We start from the raw sequence: 15,948 nt of genomic DNA, 5'->3' as shown, positions 1-15,948 counted from the left end.
AATATAAGTGGTTTACGATCGAAATTAATTACTGAAGAGCGTTTTGTTTTAGTATAAGAATTTTATTATACCGAATATTTACAACTGACATGATGACCTTGATTTTCTATCCTCCATATATTGATCCTTTTTTAATATTTTGAAATTGTGTTTGAGGTTGTATATGACGTGTAAGGTTGAGCGATTATCTGTGCGTAAAAATGAGATATTTATCACTAAGGTACATCACAAATTCAAAACTCAAAGTAAATATTCTCTTCCCTTTCATACCGAACAAAACGTGTTGCACGAGATGTCCATGACAACACACTGAATCTTAAATAAACACTGTAGCATGATGACGACAGATACAGTGCTTTCACACTACCAATGATCGTATATAGAAAAACAACAACAACAACAACATGAACAACAACAACAACAACAAAAACAAACAAAACAACAACAAAACAAGTGTATCTGATAAAATTGGTATAATTTTATTAAACCTTTTGTCCCTTAACATCTTAGTGATGTATAGAAACAATATTTGATATTAATCCTGATGGCCATTAGTTAGCCCCATGCGATGGTAAATATATATGTATCGTATTAACATACATATATATCAATAATATCGATAAACGTGAAGTTCATATACGTTCTCTTTACAAGAAATAGTATTTGAGCACCAGTAGTTCACCTGGACTTTCACCTCCTGAGGAAGTCGTCCAAATACATAAAGTGCTCGAATCTCCTGTTCTTAATTACATTTACAAGTGCAAAGTTCTTCGTGTTTTTTTAATTATATCGGGACACATTATTAAATACAGAAATTAAGATATAACGACCAACAAAGCACTAGTAGCTTTCACCCTTCACAGGGCTCTTTAAGTTTGTTTCTGAAGATCAGTTTGATGGGTGACAGCTGCTAGTTTTAAGTCTGTCGTTCTATCTTATCATTTCTTCACTTACATACTTCACATGATTATTTATTATTTTCAATTATCAAATATATATAAAAACAACTTGTATTGTTTATAAAGCGATTTCAAAATATCGTCATTAAATTACTGTGAAAATAAATAATGAAGAGATCAACAATATCACAAACAGTAAATCTTTCACAGACATTTTGGTAGTACATGAAATATGATTTCATCTGCAGTGTCATTTTCGCGTTTCTCGTGCTAAGATAAAACCTCAAATTCAACATGACAAAGCACGTGATACAATGTACGTGTTTATATTCTGAAACACTCACGTCTTTTGAGATTTCAACACAAAGTTTTGCCAGAGCTCGTTGATGTAAGGAAACCTTGAAGATGTACCTTTCATTTACTACTCGCACAACGACATAAATCTCTGTTCAATTGCATCACTGACATGAATTGTGTTCAAATCTTGACTTAAAAGCGACATGATTCGTATGCTCCGTGCTTCAGAGTCACAGATGACATCAGACAAAATTGAATCCAAAAGCTGTTTGAAGTGGTCGTCACTTTGACCCAAATAGTCAATACTGAACACCTTATACGACTGGCTAGTAAACATAACTCGAGCATCAGCAAGGGCGTTGTTCTGTTGTTTAAAATGTTTGAAATTTACAAAATACAAACAAGTATTATTTAGGTAATATTTTTCTCTTATTCTTTTCAAAAGATTACTTTCAGTATCTGTCCATTTCTCTTCGGTAATATTCCCGTTCTGAGCACTTCCTTCGTGGCAGAGTTCACTAAACCTATCGCAAAGAACAAGAATTATCTTTGGCGAAGAGCTCACTTCATCAATCCCTTCAAATAGATTGGTTAAATTCGTTGTTAAATAATTAACGTCTAATTCTTGTACAGAAGTAAGGATATTTATCATACGTTGCACATGTGCGTCCAAAGGGTTTTCGGTCGCTTGAGAAGATAACTCCTTCGGAATATGAGGGTGGAAAACACCAATTTTCACGGACTGCCTTCGAATTCGTGTGTTGGGTTGTTCTGTAGGACTGTTTGGTTCGATAGGTATGGAAACATCTATAAAAAAAATGAAACACATTTGTGCATCGAACTTTATCTCAATAAGAAAGTGAATCTTAAACCATTGGTGCTTATAAAATGTTTGTTATCACTTGTGTGCTTGTGTGCTTTGTGGTTATGTTGTCACTACCAGTGTTCTCGATGTCAGGACGTGAAAATCCTTGTATTTGATCGAGATGAAGCTCGGATTATGGTTTTGTTGTTGTTTTTGTTTACATTTAGTTAGTAGAAAGTTTAAGAACTAATGTAGGTGACTATTTTTTCTGTTTCAGTTTAGTTGTGTTTTTATTTATTACAAATACGTAATTCGAATTCTAAATCGATGAAAATTAAGCAAAAATATAAACAAAGGAAAAGTCCTATGCAATCCTTACATAAGCATATTAAAACCGTATTACCTGTTTGTGCATCTGTGGTATCACTCCCTACATCCACTAACGATTGTTGTTCAGGTCCTGAAAATGATCAATTTGTAAATTGATATTGAAGCAGTTAATGCGTCACTATTTACAACTACAGATGGACATGATAATTTCTCAAAGTCCATTAATTTTGTTTTAATTTTCATTAAAAACTGCATTTGTTGTATATATTCTTTGTTACACTTCACACGAAATTACAAAATGTCTCATTGTACGCATAGCGACGATGTCATCACGATCACAATATTTGTTTTTCATATGATCTGATTATAATTTTGTTACATTTAACGAAATAAACAACAGTCTAATTGAACACATAGCAAAACACAGATGTCATCATAATCACAATATATTTTGTTTTTCATATCATCTGTATGTTTCTAACATAATTATTAAGGTAATCAAGTGTTGAGAAATAATATATTACCTCTTCGCTGGATCCTGTTTTTGTTTATTCGGCATACCAACATGATGATAACAAATGTAGCTATGGTAGCAACAATTGTGACAACACCAGCCATGACCAGAAATCGTGATTTGTAGGATTCTGGGGCGAGCGGGTTCTTTGGTTTAGTAGTGACAACTTCCGGAACACGGCTCCTCTTCTGATGTGTGTAGCTGATATAATCTGAAAAACAATGTTGTCACTGCAGATTGTCGAGATGACAAGTGGGAATATTTTCTTAAGGAGTAAAATGTTGGAATAATCGTTTTCATACACTCTAGTAATTTATGTAGTACTTCAATTAACTTTAATTGTATAATGTATTGAAATTCTGTATATTATCGCTAATTGGGTATTCACGTGACCAAATCATTGTTATGGCCATTCATTCACTAATCAGAATTGTCGTTCCTTTCACTAAGTGAGTGTTAGAACGATATGCATTGGTAGGGATTGCTAGCCATTATTGTAGAATTTTTGAAAGCATGTTGAATAGTAACATATCGCTGATTGATATATAAGGATTTATCTTTCAAGTTTGAAACGTATATGTTGGTAAATAAATTCTTCTCAATAATTTCTAATTAAAATTCAGACGTATTGTATTGTATACCAACCTGTTTCTTTTCCCATACAACTATCACAAGAGTTACAAAAGGGAATAATCTGTAAATTCAGAGAAAAAAACCAGTGTCAAATTTTATTTGCGTTCTGTTTAGCATAAATGCATATACTGCTATAATGACTACACAAATATAAGTAATGGAAATGAAGACTTATAAGAAAACTTCTGAAAAGGAAACCTTAGATTGCGCGAAGTCATGAAACAAAAGAGAGAACGGTAAAACGTTGAATCAATAGTGATTGTAAATATACAGCAGGACTGGACCAGGATTCGAACCTTGGACTTCACAATGTTAGGCGATCGCTGCAATCCACTGAGTTCCTGGTCAACGGATGTGTGCCACCCCAACTGTGCTATAGTTATATCCAATACGGAATTAAGGGGATGTTACTGTGTATATAAAAAAAAACTAGTCGGACAGGAATCCTTAAATTTGGCACAATTAAAAAGTAAAAGTTTTCCCTTTTTTCACAATTGTAACAATAAGATGGGCATTTAAACTATAAATGATATAGAAATTTAAACTTTGAAACGCTACAGACAGTTCTTGAAAATCCACATTTTCACATTATAAACAAAACACCATTTATCAATATTCTTCTCTAGAACATCTATTACTTACTTCCAAACTTGTGTCTCTCACCATAGAAATAGTAGTAAAACAGCCTTTCTGTAAAAATATGAATACAAATAGAAACAGCTATTTAGAAATTATGGAAAAGGAATTGAATATATCTCAATAAGTACTACCCATTGTTTTAGTGACAAAGGTTAGTATAATACATTTTTTTCTGTATTACACTTGCAAGTGATAAGCATGTTAATGCAGTGACAGTAGTCCTATATTTGATATCAATGACGTATCGTATAACGTCACAATTAAATCACGAGGATTTGTCACGTACTCAGCTCTCGGATTCTACTCTATTGCGATGAATATTTACATAGTAATACGAAGATCGCAAATAGATAATGTTTTCAAATACGCTTCTACAAAATACGACGAATTGCCGAAGAGAAATACGTGTATGACTTACATTTAGTTGGCACTTTAACTCTTTCACCTTTAACATCTTCTGTAGGGATTCTTTAACGCTAATCTTGAATAACATGGTACTTTTGTAAGGGATGATTTGAAAACCTCCATATTTTTTCAATGGTGATTCCCAGCATTTTTTAACGAAGGTTATATCTACATATAAATCGTTCCCAGTCCGGGTAATACTGGCATTCCAACAGCTGCAAAACTGTATCAACGTTATCCCATCTGTTACAATGATATAAAATGTTTATAGGTATCAAAAGTATCCGGCTGTCAACATAATATAAAATGATAACTGGTTCCAACGCTATTCAAACCAGCAAAATAATATAAAATACTAACAGGTATTAACGTTATCCTATCTGTAAAAATATAAGAAACTGATAAAAGGTATCAACGTTTCCCTATCTGTCAAAGCAAATCAAAATGATAACAGATATCAACTCTATCCCATCTGTCAAAGTAATAATAAATGATAATAGGTATCAAATCTATCCAATCTGTTAAAATAGCACAAAATGATAACAGGTATAAATCTATCCATCTGTCAAAATGATAATAAATGATAATAGGTTCCAACGTTATCCCATCTGGCAAAATAACAATAAAATGATTTAAGGTATCAACGTTTCTTGATTTAGATGATATTATTATCAACTATATTTTCCTAAGCCTATATATGACCACTATATTACTTAAATTATGCATTATGAAGATATGAAATCGATACCAATGAAACAAGAATCTCTATTCATTGGACAATGACACGCCAACAATTCAAATGTAAGGGGGGAAATGTCGTTTACTCGAACTACTATAATACATAATGTATCTCTCATGAAATAATCGTCTTAATTTAGCAATACTTAACTACATAATAGCAAAAAAAACTTCATATCAATGAATCGATTCTGGTGTACATTTCAGACATGAAAGAATATACCACTGTTATTCAATGTGATGTTCTATACTAAAAATATGTATTTTATAAACGGACCTCGCCTATTTAAGGTAATAGGATTGTGTCCCCATTTCTCAGTAGAATTTCCTCAAATTTTGTAGTTATATTGCTTTGAAGTAATGTAAATTTTCTGCCGCAAAAAAAATATATAGGTTGTCATAATTTTAAGGAATTTAAATGGAATCTTATGTAAAAAGGAGTGACTTTTGAAAGAAAAAATGAAAGACATTTTGCAAACTAATGTCAATAAAAGTGATACTGCCATAGATTAGTATTGCATTAATGTATATCAATTTAATAAATGCTGAAATTATCCTGATTTCATTTTAACATGATAAAAAGATATATCGTAAATCGCTTTAATTTCAGGAAATATATTATGGTGTGAGAATATTTTAGCAAGGGATATATGATACTGTTCATTTTACGTATTGAATCCTCGCAAGAAAATCGTTGGAATTCTTATATCGCATTTTAAGGAATTCACAAAAATAAAGAGTTGGAATGTAAACGCTGTAAGGTAATTGAATCAAGGTAACCGATATGTTGAAGTGATGGACGGTTAATTGTTTACGTTACCTTTTGGCGATAACTGATACACAGTATGATAACGACATTAAATAGGGCATAGTAACTGCTTTGTGATTGCTAACATCATTGATATTGATTCATAAGTATTAAAAATTGCGATGGACCACGAAACCAATGACATGTACAATTAAACAACATTATTTGTAATTAAGCGACTGTTTCATATAAAATATACTTACTGAAGTGCCTTGAGTCACTATGAACAGTAAATGTTAACAGACACATCCAGAAACCAATCACAAAAATTCTGTAAAGAAAAATATAACATACAATTACTACGTGTGCACCTTTTGATACTACTAGCACTAGCTGTGGTTCGTTTAGATACAAAGTGAATGTGATAGACTGTTGTGATACATTCATGCCCAATGGACAGTTTAATTTGATAACCATCCATGACGCCCATTCTATCAATAATAGTATTCAGTAAGAATACGCTAAAACATATGTTTCTCCTGCAAAATGCTTTTGATATTTGTTGGTAAACTGGATGTTAGTTTATAGTATGAATATGAAGATTAAATTTGCCGTTGAATGTAAGATTGGTTATGAAGTAACAGGTGTAGTTTATGGTGAGCAGGCGATATTCGTAGATAATTATTTCGTACATAGCCGTAATACCGCAATTGATATCATACACCTGTGGTCACACAGACTACTAGTTTGTTCGAGCCCACTATACTTACACACGAAGGCTTAGGTACAAAACTATGTCTTCTCACACTTGTTGACGTGATTTTGGTTTTATCTTATATCTAAAGATATTGTCCTCAAGTCATATCAACGACATACCTCAATCAAAACATATATGCCTATGTCTCTTATTCATTAACAAAGCATTTCTCGTCTTTAGTATGACGAGAGAAGGGGGTTAATGTATAATGATTATAAAAGATTTCCTTCAAATATATTCCACAGTATCACAATAAGCTACTTACCAAAATTCGGTCGAAATATGATAAGTTCGTAGCCAGTTTCAATCTTAGTCAAATCGGGGATTAAATCATTATGTTTTAAGATGTTCTGAGTAGGTATGAATATTCTTTTAGTTGAAAAATAATAATTGAGGAAGATGTATAAAGCTATGTACTTTTCTTATGTTTAAATATGGATGTCCAGCGCAGCAGTTTTGAAAAATAACAGAATGGTGTCAGTAGTATTCATGGATACTTATCACTTCTGTTACTGTATATTTGTTTAATTTCGTGGTTTTTCCCGATCTGCACTAGTTCGTTTGTGACTGCGAAATAGCAAAAATAAATCTCCTGCGAAAATGCCCAACTATACATTTTTTTGATATATGTTAAACGAAAATAATTATTCAAACATTATTTTCTATTTCGTTTGTTTTGCAATCAACATTAATAAACAACGTCCATAAAGGTCCACAGCGCTAATAATGTATTTATCAGATGTACAACGAGTGACTAATTGCAGTTGTAATTGTAGGGGGCTGTTACATTAAACCGTCTACCCGAGTAGCTGCAAGACGTTATGGTTTACTATTTGAATACTGTAGTTACATGTAATCAAAGTTATTTGATGCTTTAAATTTGAATATTTGTTAGTGTTGTATCATAGCATAAACAAATATCTAATCTTAACTTTGTTTGAATTCGAGCCCAGGTCTCTTTCTGAGGCAACATCAGTGGTGGCAATGATATGATGACGTAGTCCATTACTTGTGACATTATTTATAAACAACCGTAATGTACTAAATGAATTTCAAAATAAGCGTTGCTTACGTCAATTTCATAAATTACAAAGTGATTCTTTTTGCTTGCAAGACATTTGTTTGTATTAAGGTTTGTGAATTACTGTTTCGATACACGTTATATTGTTGTTTAAAAGTGGCGTCTTAACATAACTTTTTCATCTACAACAATTCGTTAGGGTAGGCCCCTCGATTAAATATGCGTAAAACATCCTTTTCTATCATTCTTTAAAACATAACAACATTGTTCAAGAAGGAAAAGTCAATAAAACACATGACTACCAAATAATTATATCGGTGAAGGCTCTTCAGCGATATAGCCTTGAGCGGGGACAAATATGCCTTATTTCAATCATTTAACTAGCCTTTACAAACGTTTTGGGGACAGACGTGAACTAAATCATTTCGTATTTTATTGGAATTGGAACATTTTAGACTTTTCGTAAAATATTAAGTTCTTTGTGTATTTGAAAGTTCCCCAGACAAGAGATCGTGCTGGAAGTCATACAAAAAAATATCATCTGGTCTGTAACGTCATATGAGGGAGAACCTTTTAAGGGTTATATCCTATTGCTCTGTGATTTAACGTATATACAGAAACCCCAACCCCTGATTTTCATTTTTCATAAAACTGAAACATATTTCTCAAATCCCATGAAGCGTTACTTTCTTTTCAGAAATGATTTACCAACGCTATGGTCATGTCAGAAAAACAGTTCCTTGTGGGTGGTTACAGTTTTCAGGAGAAGAGTCGGATCCTTAAGTGTGTTATCAACCTTAATGACAACTCACCATTTGTTTTTGTTATTTACATTAATCATTGCTACTGATAACCTTTACAATTTACGTTAGATAAACAACTGTCAACTGCGAATGCAAGAGTTTAGAATTCTTACGTTTAAAAATGTATATATATGATATATTTATTCTTCCAGAATACATTCTAAGCATTGCAGGATTATGACCACGCACCAAGTAACGTTAATAACATTACAAACAGTCAGACTTTGACAGATTGATTTATTCACTAATTCTTCAAATATGACTGCATATTTACATAAATTGGCAAACCGGTCTCTTATACGATTGCTTGCATGCATACATTCCGATTGGTATTGGTTAGATTTCAAAAGCGCCAAACAGGAAGTCCATCCATATTAACATTTTAGGGAATTTTCTTAGAACATTTAACCTGTCCCTTGACAAAGACAATGGTATCCATGTCGTTCTTTCCTTTTCGTATTTTGCCAACGTTTTATCGACCAGGTTTCATAAAATTGATAGTTGGTTCCCTTCCATTCCCCTCCCCCTACACAAAATAAACAATTCTTTTAATATCGATTCAACTAGAATATAAGGTTATACTGATAACGTGCAAATAGATACAATTAAACAGTTAACTACACCTCGATAACATATACACACATACTCCTATTTATCCAGCATAAGCATGCCTAGTATTGCGTATGCTTAGTTTAAATATCTGCAACAGCATGCGAGTTATCCGTTTGTCGGTATTTCCGGTGTTATATAGGTGTTCTACTTTAGCCCTACTACACGACATCAGATTTCAGTTAGAAAATCGTACAAAGCATTCTGTTTCGTATGTAATTTTCGCCCCTTGTTCTCTCGGTCTCGATGTCGCATCGATATAGAAACATGCCATTTTAAATTCAATGTATTATAAGCTGAAATAAAGCCGAATACTTCAATAAAGATGAGGATACGCTTTGTAGTTGACCTGCCTCTGTGAGAGAGATTGTCTATGAATGGTGAATTGTTTAGTGATTGAAAAATACATTTGGATACATATAACTGATTGTTTTGCACAATCGCGTGGGGTTCAAACTAAATAGCCTAAAGGATCGTAAAAAGATCTAGACATAAATGCCGATAAAGTGTCACAAGCTATGCTCAAAAAAGGCTTAACACCGAACTGATTCTGTTTAAGTATTACATTTTATACGGTTAAATGTGGTTATATATTCCAGTTTAGAATGTGTTATGTTAAAAGCCCAACAAATATTTTTGGTATAGCGCTCTCCATTTGTTGTGGATATTTTAAATACAAGTGTATTAATGCAGTACCTAATTTCGAACAAAACACTAAGATGTAACGACTCCTTTATTTCTTCATGAAACTATAAGGATTTCTACCATTTAGCAGATAAGACTCTTAGGTATGCTTATTATCGTAAGTACTTATATACTAGGTTTTATAACCACATCAGAATTACATATATCTTATCCCAAATATGATGTATGCCTTCTTGCAAAAAAACAATTTTCTGAAGTTAAAGGACGTGTCTTGGTTTTACTTCGTGATGAATACATATTTGTAGATCACCTTAAACGCATTTCTATTTCGGCAGTGACATTTATGAATGGTATCACATTGCAAATACATGCTTAAGACATGACCGAAATGGTTATATAGTGCAGTAGATATTATAAACTTAGTTTTGTTTTCTGCATTAACAAATTAAATTTAGACAAGAGTTCTTTACAATGTACTCGAAATCGACAAAACTATGGCAGACTATAGAAAAAAACTGTTGCTTGGTGACCCTTAAAAAAGTACAAGGAGAAGACTCGGTATCGTCTGCTTCATCGACGTCACCCGTCATACAAATCGAGGTCAAATCCAACTAATGTCACGTCCTTATAGCTAGAAGTGACAACAAAATAGCATGATAGACTTATGCGCATTTTCAAAACCATCGACCATATCAAACAAAGACACATACCGATATAGCACATTTCCAAATGAAATTGTGATGGTGACCATTAAATTATTTAATCAACCTGCATACTGGGAAATCCCGCCTTGTATATTTGTCTGCCAGCAGTCAACATATATCACGTAAATCATGATATTTAGATGAAGCTCGTGAATGGCGTATACACTGCAACATTTAAACACCGTAGGTTCGGGAACCATGGAGGGTACTATCAAGAAAGGAAACGTTAACGAACGGAAAATTAAATTCCCCCACTTATCGTACACCGCATTAGTAAACCGACCTTGCTTGTTCTGTCAAAAGATCGAGAAAAGCGAATGAAATAGAAAAGACAATAAAGTTTGACAGTAAATTCAGCCTCATATGAAAACAAAAACAAATCAGTAAAAATATAAGGGCACAGTTTAGTGTACAGTGTGCTGGGAAATCTTACCATCAAACTCAACCAAGATGTTGTTTACCTTTTTAACATTTTTATCCTGGAATGATTTCATTTTGGTATTCGTTTGTCTTCTCGCAAAATATGCTACAAAATTGTTTACATCTGTATATTGATAATGACGTTTACCTTTATTGGGGGAAACCTCCCGTAACAAGAGAACGAAAGCGTTCCGGTAGTTTGGTATGAGGGAGTGTATATCGTGGAAGAGCCAAAAGTACTGATAAAAGAAACTATTTTGAGGAGAAGATGTTCTAAATTGACTAAATGATCTTCAAAGTCGACATACAGGATCACAATGGCAATGTTACCCTGACTTAATTGACGTATGCAATGGTTTGTTGGAATAGTGCCACGTATACTTGCTTGATTTGAATAAAGTATATACATTTGAGTTGATCAAATAACATGGGTATGTTGAAATTTAGATAAGACTAACTGTCCCTCGTTGTAATATTTATATCTAATTAAAGCTAACAGTCCTTCGTTGAAATATTGATATGTAAATAATGCTAACAGTCCGCCATGGTAATATTGAAATCCATCAATATAATGTTGATATCTAGATAGATATATTACTCTCCCTCAAGGAAACGTTGATATCTCAATAGATATGACACTCCCTATGGTAATGTTGAAATCCATCAAGATAATGTTGATATCTAGATAGATATATTACTCTCCCTCAAGGAAACGTTGATATCTCAATAGATATGACACTCCCTATGGTAATGTTGAAATCCATCAAGATAATGTTGATATCTAGATAGATATATTACTCTCCCTCAAGGAAACGTTGATATCTCAATAGATATGACACTCCCTATGGTAATGTTGAAATCCATCAAGATAATGTTGATATCTAGATAGATATATTACTCTCCCTCAAGGAAACGTTGATATCTCAATAGATATGACACTCCCTATGGTAATGTTGAAATCCATCAAGATAATGTTGATATCTAGATAGATATATTACTCTCCCTCAAGGAAACGTTGATATCTCAATAGATATGACACTCCCTATGGTAATGTTGAAATCCATCAAGATAATGTTGATATCTAGATAGATATATTACTCTCCCTCAAGGAAACGTTGATATCTCAATAGATATGACACTCCCTATGGTAATGTTGAAATCCATCAAGATAATGTTGATATCTAGATAGATATATTACTCTCCCTCAAGGAAACGTTGATATCTCAATAGATATGACACTCCCTATGGTAATGTTGACATCTAAATACACCAAACTCTCTCTCTCATGGTAATGTTGATATCTCAATAGATTTAACACTCCTCAATGAAACATTGATATCTTAATAGATCTGACACTCACTCATGGTTATATTGTTATCTTAATAGATTTAACTCTCTCTCTCTCTCTTGGAAATATTAAAACTAAATATATCTGATACCCCCTCATGGAAATGTTGATATCTAAATAGATCCATCACTCCCTCGTGGTTTTGTTGATATCTAAATAGCTCTGACACTCCCCCGCGGTATTGTTGATATCAAAATAGATCTGTCACTCCCAAATGGTAACGTTGATATCTAAATAGATATGACATTCACGCATGGCAATGTTGATATCAAAATAGATATGACATTTAATCATTGTAATGTTGATATCTAAATAAATCTATCACTCCCCTGTTTTAAAGTTGATATCTAGATATAGCTGACACTCCTTCATGGTGATGTTGATATCTAAATAGATCTGTCAATCCCTTATGGTAATGTTGATATCTAAACAAATATGATATTCCACCATAATAACGTTGATATCTAAATAAGTCTATCACTCCCCTGTTGTAAAGTTGATATCTAGATATAGCTAACACTTCCTCATGGTGATGTTGATATCAAAATAGATCTGTCAATCCCTCATGGTAATATTGATATCTAAACAGATCTGACACTCATCCATGATAATGTTGATATCTTAATAGATCTGACTCTCCCTCATAGTAATGTTGATATCTAAATAGATATGACACTCCCTCATGGTAATATTGATATCTAAACAAATCTGACAATCCCCAATGATAATGTTGATATATTAATAGATATGACACTCCCTGATGGTGATGTTGATATCTAAATAGATATGACACTCCCCCGTGGATATGTTGATATCTAAATAGATATGTCACTCCCTAATGGTTATGTGTATATCTAAATAGATATGTCACCCCCTAATAGTTATGTTGATATCTAAATAGATATGTCACCCCCTAATGGTTATGTTAATAACTAAATAGATATGTCACTCCCTAATGGTTATGTTGATATCTAAATAGATATGTCACTCCCTAATGGTAACGTCGATATCTAAAAAGATATGTCACTCCCCAATGGTTATGTTGATATCTAAATAGATATGTCACTCCCCAATGATAATGTTGTTATCTAAATAGATCAGACACACTCTCATGGTAATGTTTATATTGTAATACATTTGACATTCCCTCATGGTTGTATTGGTATATACATAGATCTGACACTCTCGCATGAAAACGTCGATATCTTAATAGATCTGACACACTCTCATAGTAATAATGATATCTAAATAGATTTGTCACTTCCTAATGGTTATGTTGATATCTAAATAGATATGTCACTCCCTAATGGTTATGTTGATATCTAAATAGATATGTCACCCCCTTATGGTAATGTTGATATCTTAACAAATCTGATATTCTACCATAATAACGTTGATATCTAAATAAGTCTATCAATCCCCTGTTGTAAAGTTGATATCTAGATATAGCTGACACTCCCTCAAGGTGATGTTGATATCAAAATAGATCTGTCAATCCCTCATGGTAATATTGATATCTAAATAGATATGACACTCCCTCATGGTAATATTGATATCTTCATAGATCTGACACTCCCTCATAGTAATGTTGATATCTAAATAGATATGACACTCCCTCATGGTGATGTTGATATCTAAATAGATATGTCGCTCCCCCATGATAATGTTGATATCTGAATAGATATATGTCACTCCCTCGTGCTGGTGTTGATATCTAAATAGATATGTCACTCCCCTATGATAATGTTGATATCTAAATAGATATGTCACCCCCTAATGGTTATGTTGATATCTTAATAGATATGTCACTCCCTAATGGTTATGTTGATATCTGAATAGATATGTCACTCCCTCGTGCTGGTGTTGATATCTAAATAGATATGTCACTCCCCTATGATAATGTTGATATCTAAATAGATATGTCCCCCCCTAATGGTTATGTTGATATCTAAATAGATATGTCACCCCCTAATGGTTATGTTGATATCTAAATAGATATGTCACTCCCTAATGGTTATGTTGATATCTAAATAGATATGTCACCCCCTAATGGTTATGTTGATATATAAATAGATATGTCACCCCCTTATAATGGTGTTGATATCTAAATAGATATGTCACTCCCCCATGATAATGTTGATATGTAAATAGATCTGACACTTCCCCCTGGTAATGTTGATATCAAATCAGAGTCAGCTCTCCTTAATGGTACTGTTAATTTTGAAATTGACTAGTATTGTTCTTAATTTTTGAATACATTAATTAAAAGGAATTGAAGCTCCCCTCCGTTTCAACAGTAGTTAAGACCTATTTGGATTTCAAACTTTTTGACCTGAGCATTGACTAAAGAGGAATCGTTGAAGGAGGAAACAGCTGTTTGATGCAGAGTTATTCATTTTTGCATACTGTTACTTAATCTTAATGTAAATAAAGCTAATGCGCTTCATTGTAATGTTGCTGATTGTATATAGATAGTCTACCTTGAGTAGGGTTTAACATTGACTAAACATACTTCACGCATGACTAGATATGTATTCTGGCGCAATACACACATATACTTCAGTAATTTATAACGTTATTCATGCCAACCCATGACTTTGATGTATCTATAATTTTTAGAAAAAGAAAAAGAAACCATATTTATTCATACTTCTATATTGATATTGCACCTGAATTTGCAAGATACTACATGTATAGTAGTTTACACATGTATATCGAAACTAGTTAGGACTTTAACGTTATGACAGTTTATATGAGTAAATCCTATCCTAACTCAAGCATAATATTACCAAGACTGCAACGCATTAAACATTACAAAATGGTATATGCTTCTTACCTTCCCGATGCCATATTCACAACATCGCGGATCCTCTTCAATCTCTGCCAACAAGATTGTTGTTTCCTTGCTCGTTATGACAACTCCAGATCGCAACACTGGAAAACACACATATTATAGGTGTGCTAGTGTATATTGCCCTAATTTACTCAACCGACCTAACGGTATACAAATTCGGCCTGTATTGACTACTGATTCGCTGGCTCTTTAAATAGCAGCGCAGCAATGGTGCATACCGGGACATGTTAACTGGTCAGAGCTTGTAGAAACATTTCCGTTCGTGTTTATACAATGACATGCCATTTTGAAAGTCATTTAACACCCGCGTGTTGACAAAAAAAAATGCTCAACTCCAAACCCTTTCTTAGATCCTTTTATCTTGTCAATTTTTGTACTTATATAAAAAAAAAAAACTAATAGATTTACTTTGAATATACATGTACAATTGTTTGACGTCAAAATGGTGGTCCGGAGGCTTTTTGTGCAAATAAACCATTGCTATTTATATTGTTATTTTATTAGTCTTGTCTGGAATAAAATGGTGGTATCAGAAATAAATAGATGGTTTATATTTGTTTTACAGGAACATTTTTACTGAAGAGTGCTTTTTTATTAAGTGTACGAATTTTATTATACAGAATATGTTCAAATGACATCTTGGCGTAGCCAGTTGTTACCCTGAATTTTCTGTCCATATATTGATCCCAGTGTTACCTTTTTTAAATTGTTCTTTGTTGTATATACCGTGTCAGGTTGGGCGATTATACGAGCGTGAAAACAAGATGTGTATCACTTCG

The 15,948-nt window shown here is 32.9% G+C and overlaps 1 protein-coding gene across 1 annotated transcript; it reads right to left on the bottom strand.

Annotated features, from left to right (window-relative positions):
• Nucleotides 1-464: 464 nt before the first annotated feature.
• Nucleotides 465-15,329, bottom strand: LOC110461203. Its single transcript, XM_021514573.1, has 8 exons — nucleotides 15,152-15,329; nucleotides 6,272-6,339; nucleotides 4,536-4,765; nucleotides 4,121-4,168; nucleotides 3,491-3,539; nucleotides 2,856-3,056; nucleotides 2,405-2,461; nucleotides 465-2,003 (listed from the first exon to the last, which is right to left on the bottom strand). Exons 1-8 carry the CDS (start codon nucleotides 15,163-15,165, stop codon nucleotides 1,321-1,323), a joined length of 1,350 nt encoding a protein of 449 aa, XP_021370248.1. The 5' UTR covers nucleotides 15,166-15,329; the 3' UTR covers nucleotides 465-1,320.
• Between the last annotated feature and the right edge of the window lie 619 nt (nucleotides 15,330-15,948).

The sequence above is a fragment of the Mizuhopecten yessoensis genome, unplaced genomic scaffold (genome assembly GCF_002113885.1).
Source record: "Mizuhopecten yessoensis strain PY_sf001 unplaced genomic scaffold, ASM211388v2 scaffold10591, whole genome shotgun sequence".
Taxonomy (NCBI): domain Eukaryota; kingdom Metazoa; phylum Mollusca; class Bivalvia; order Pectinida; family Pectinidae; genus Mizuhopecten; species Mizuhopecten yessoensis.
This window is presented reverse-complemented; position numbering and strand designations above follow the sequence as displayed.

What these genes read in the sequence shown, in the direction of transcription:
- LOC110461203 (XM_021514573.1), bottom strand. An exon ending in TAGTGACTCAAGGCACTTCA is followed by an intron (nt 4,766 to 6,271) that starts GTAAGTATATTT and finishes TCATTGTAACAG; the next exon opens with ATGGGATAACGTTGATACAG. An exon ending in TACCACAGATGCACAAACAG is followed by an intron (nt 2,004 to 2,404) that starts GTAATACGGTTT and finishes TTTTTTTTATAG; the next exon opens with ATGTTTCCATACCTATCGAA.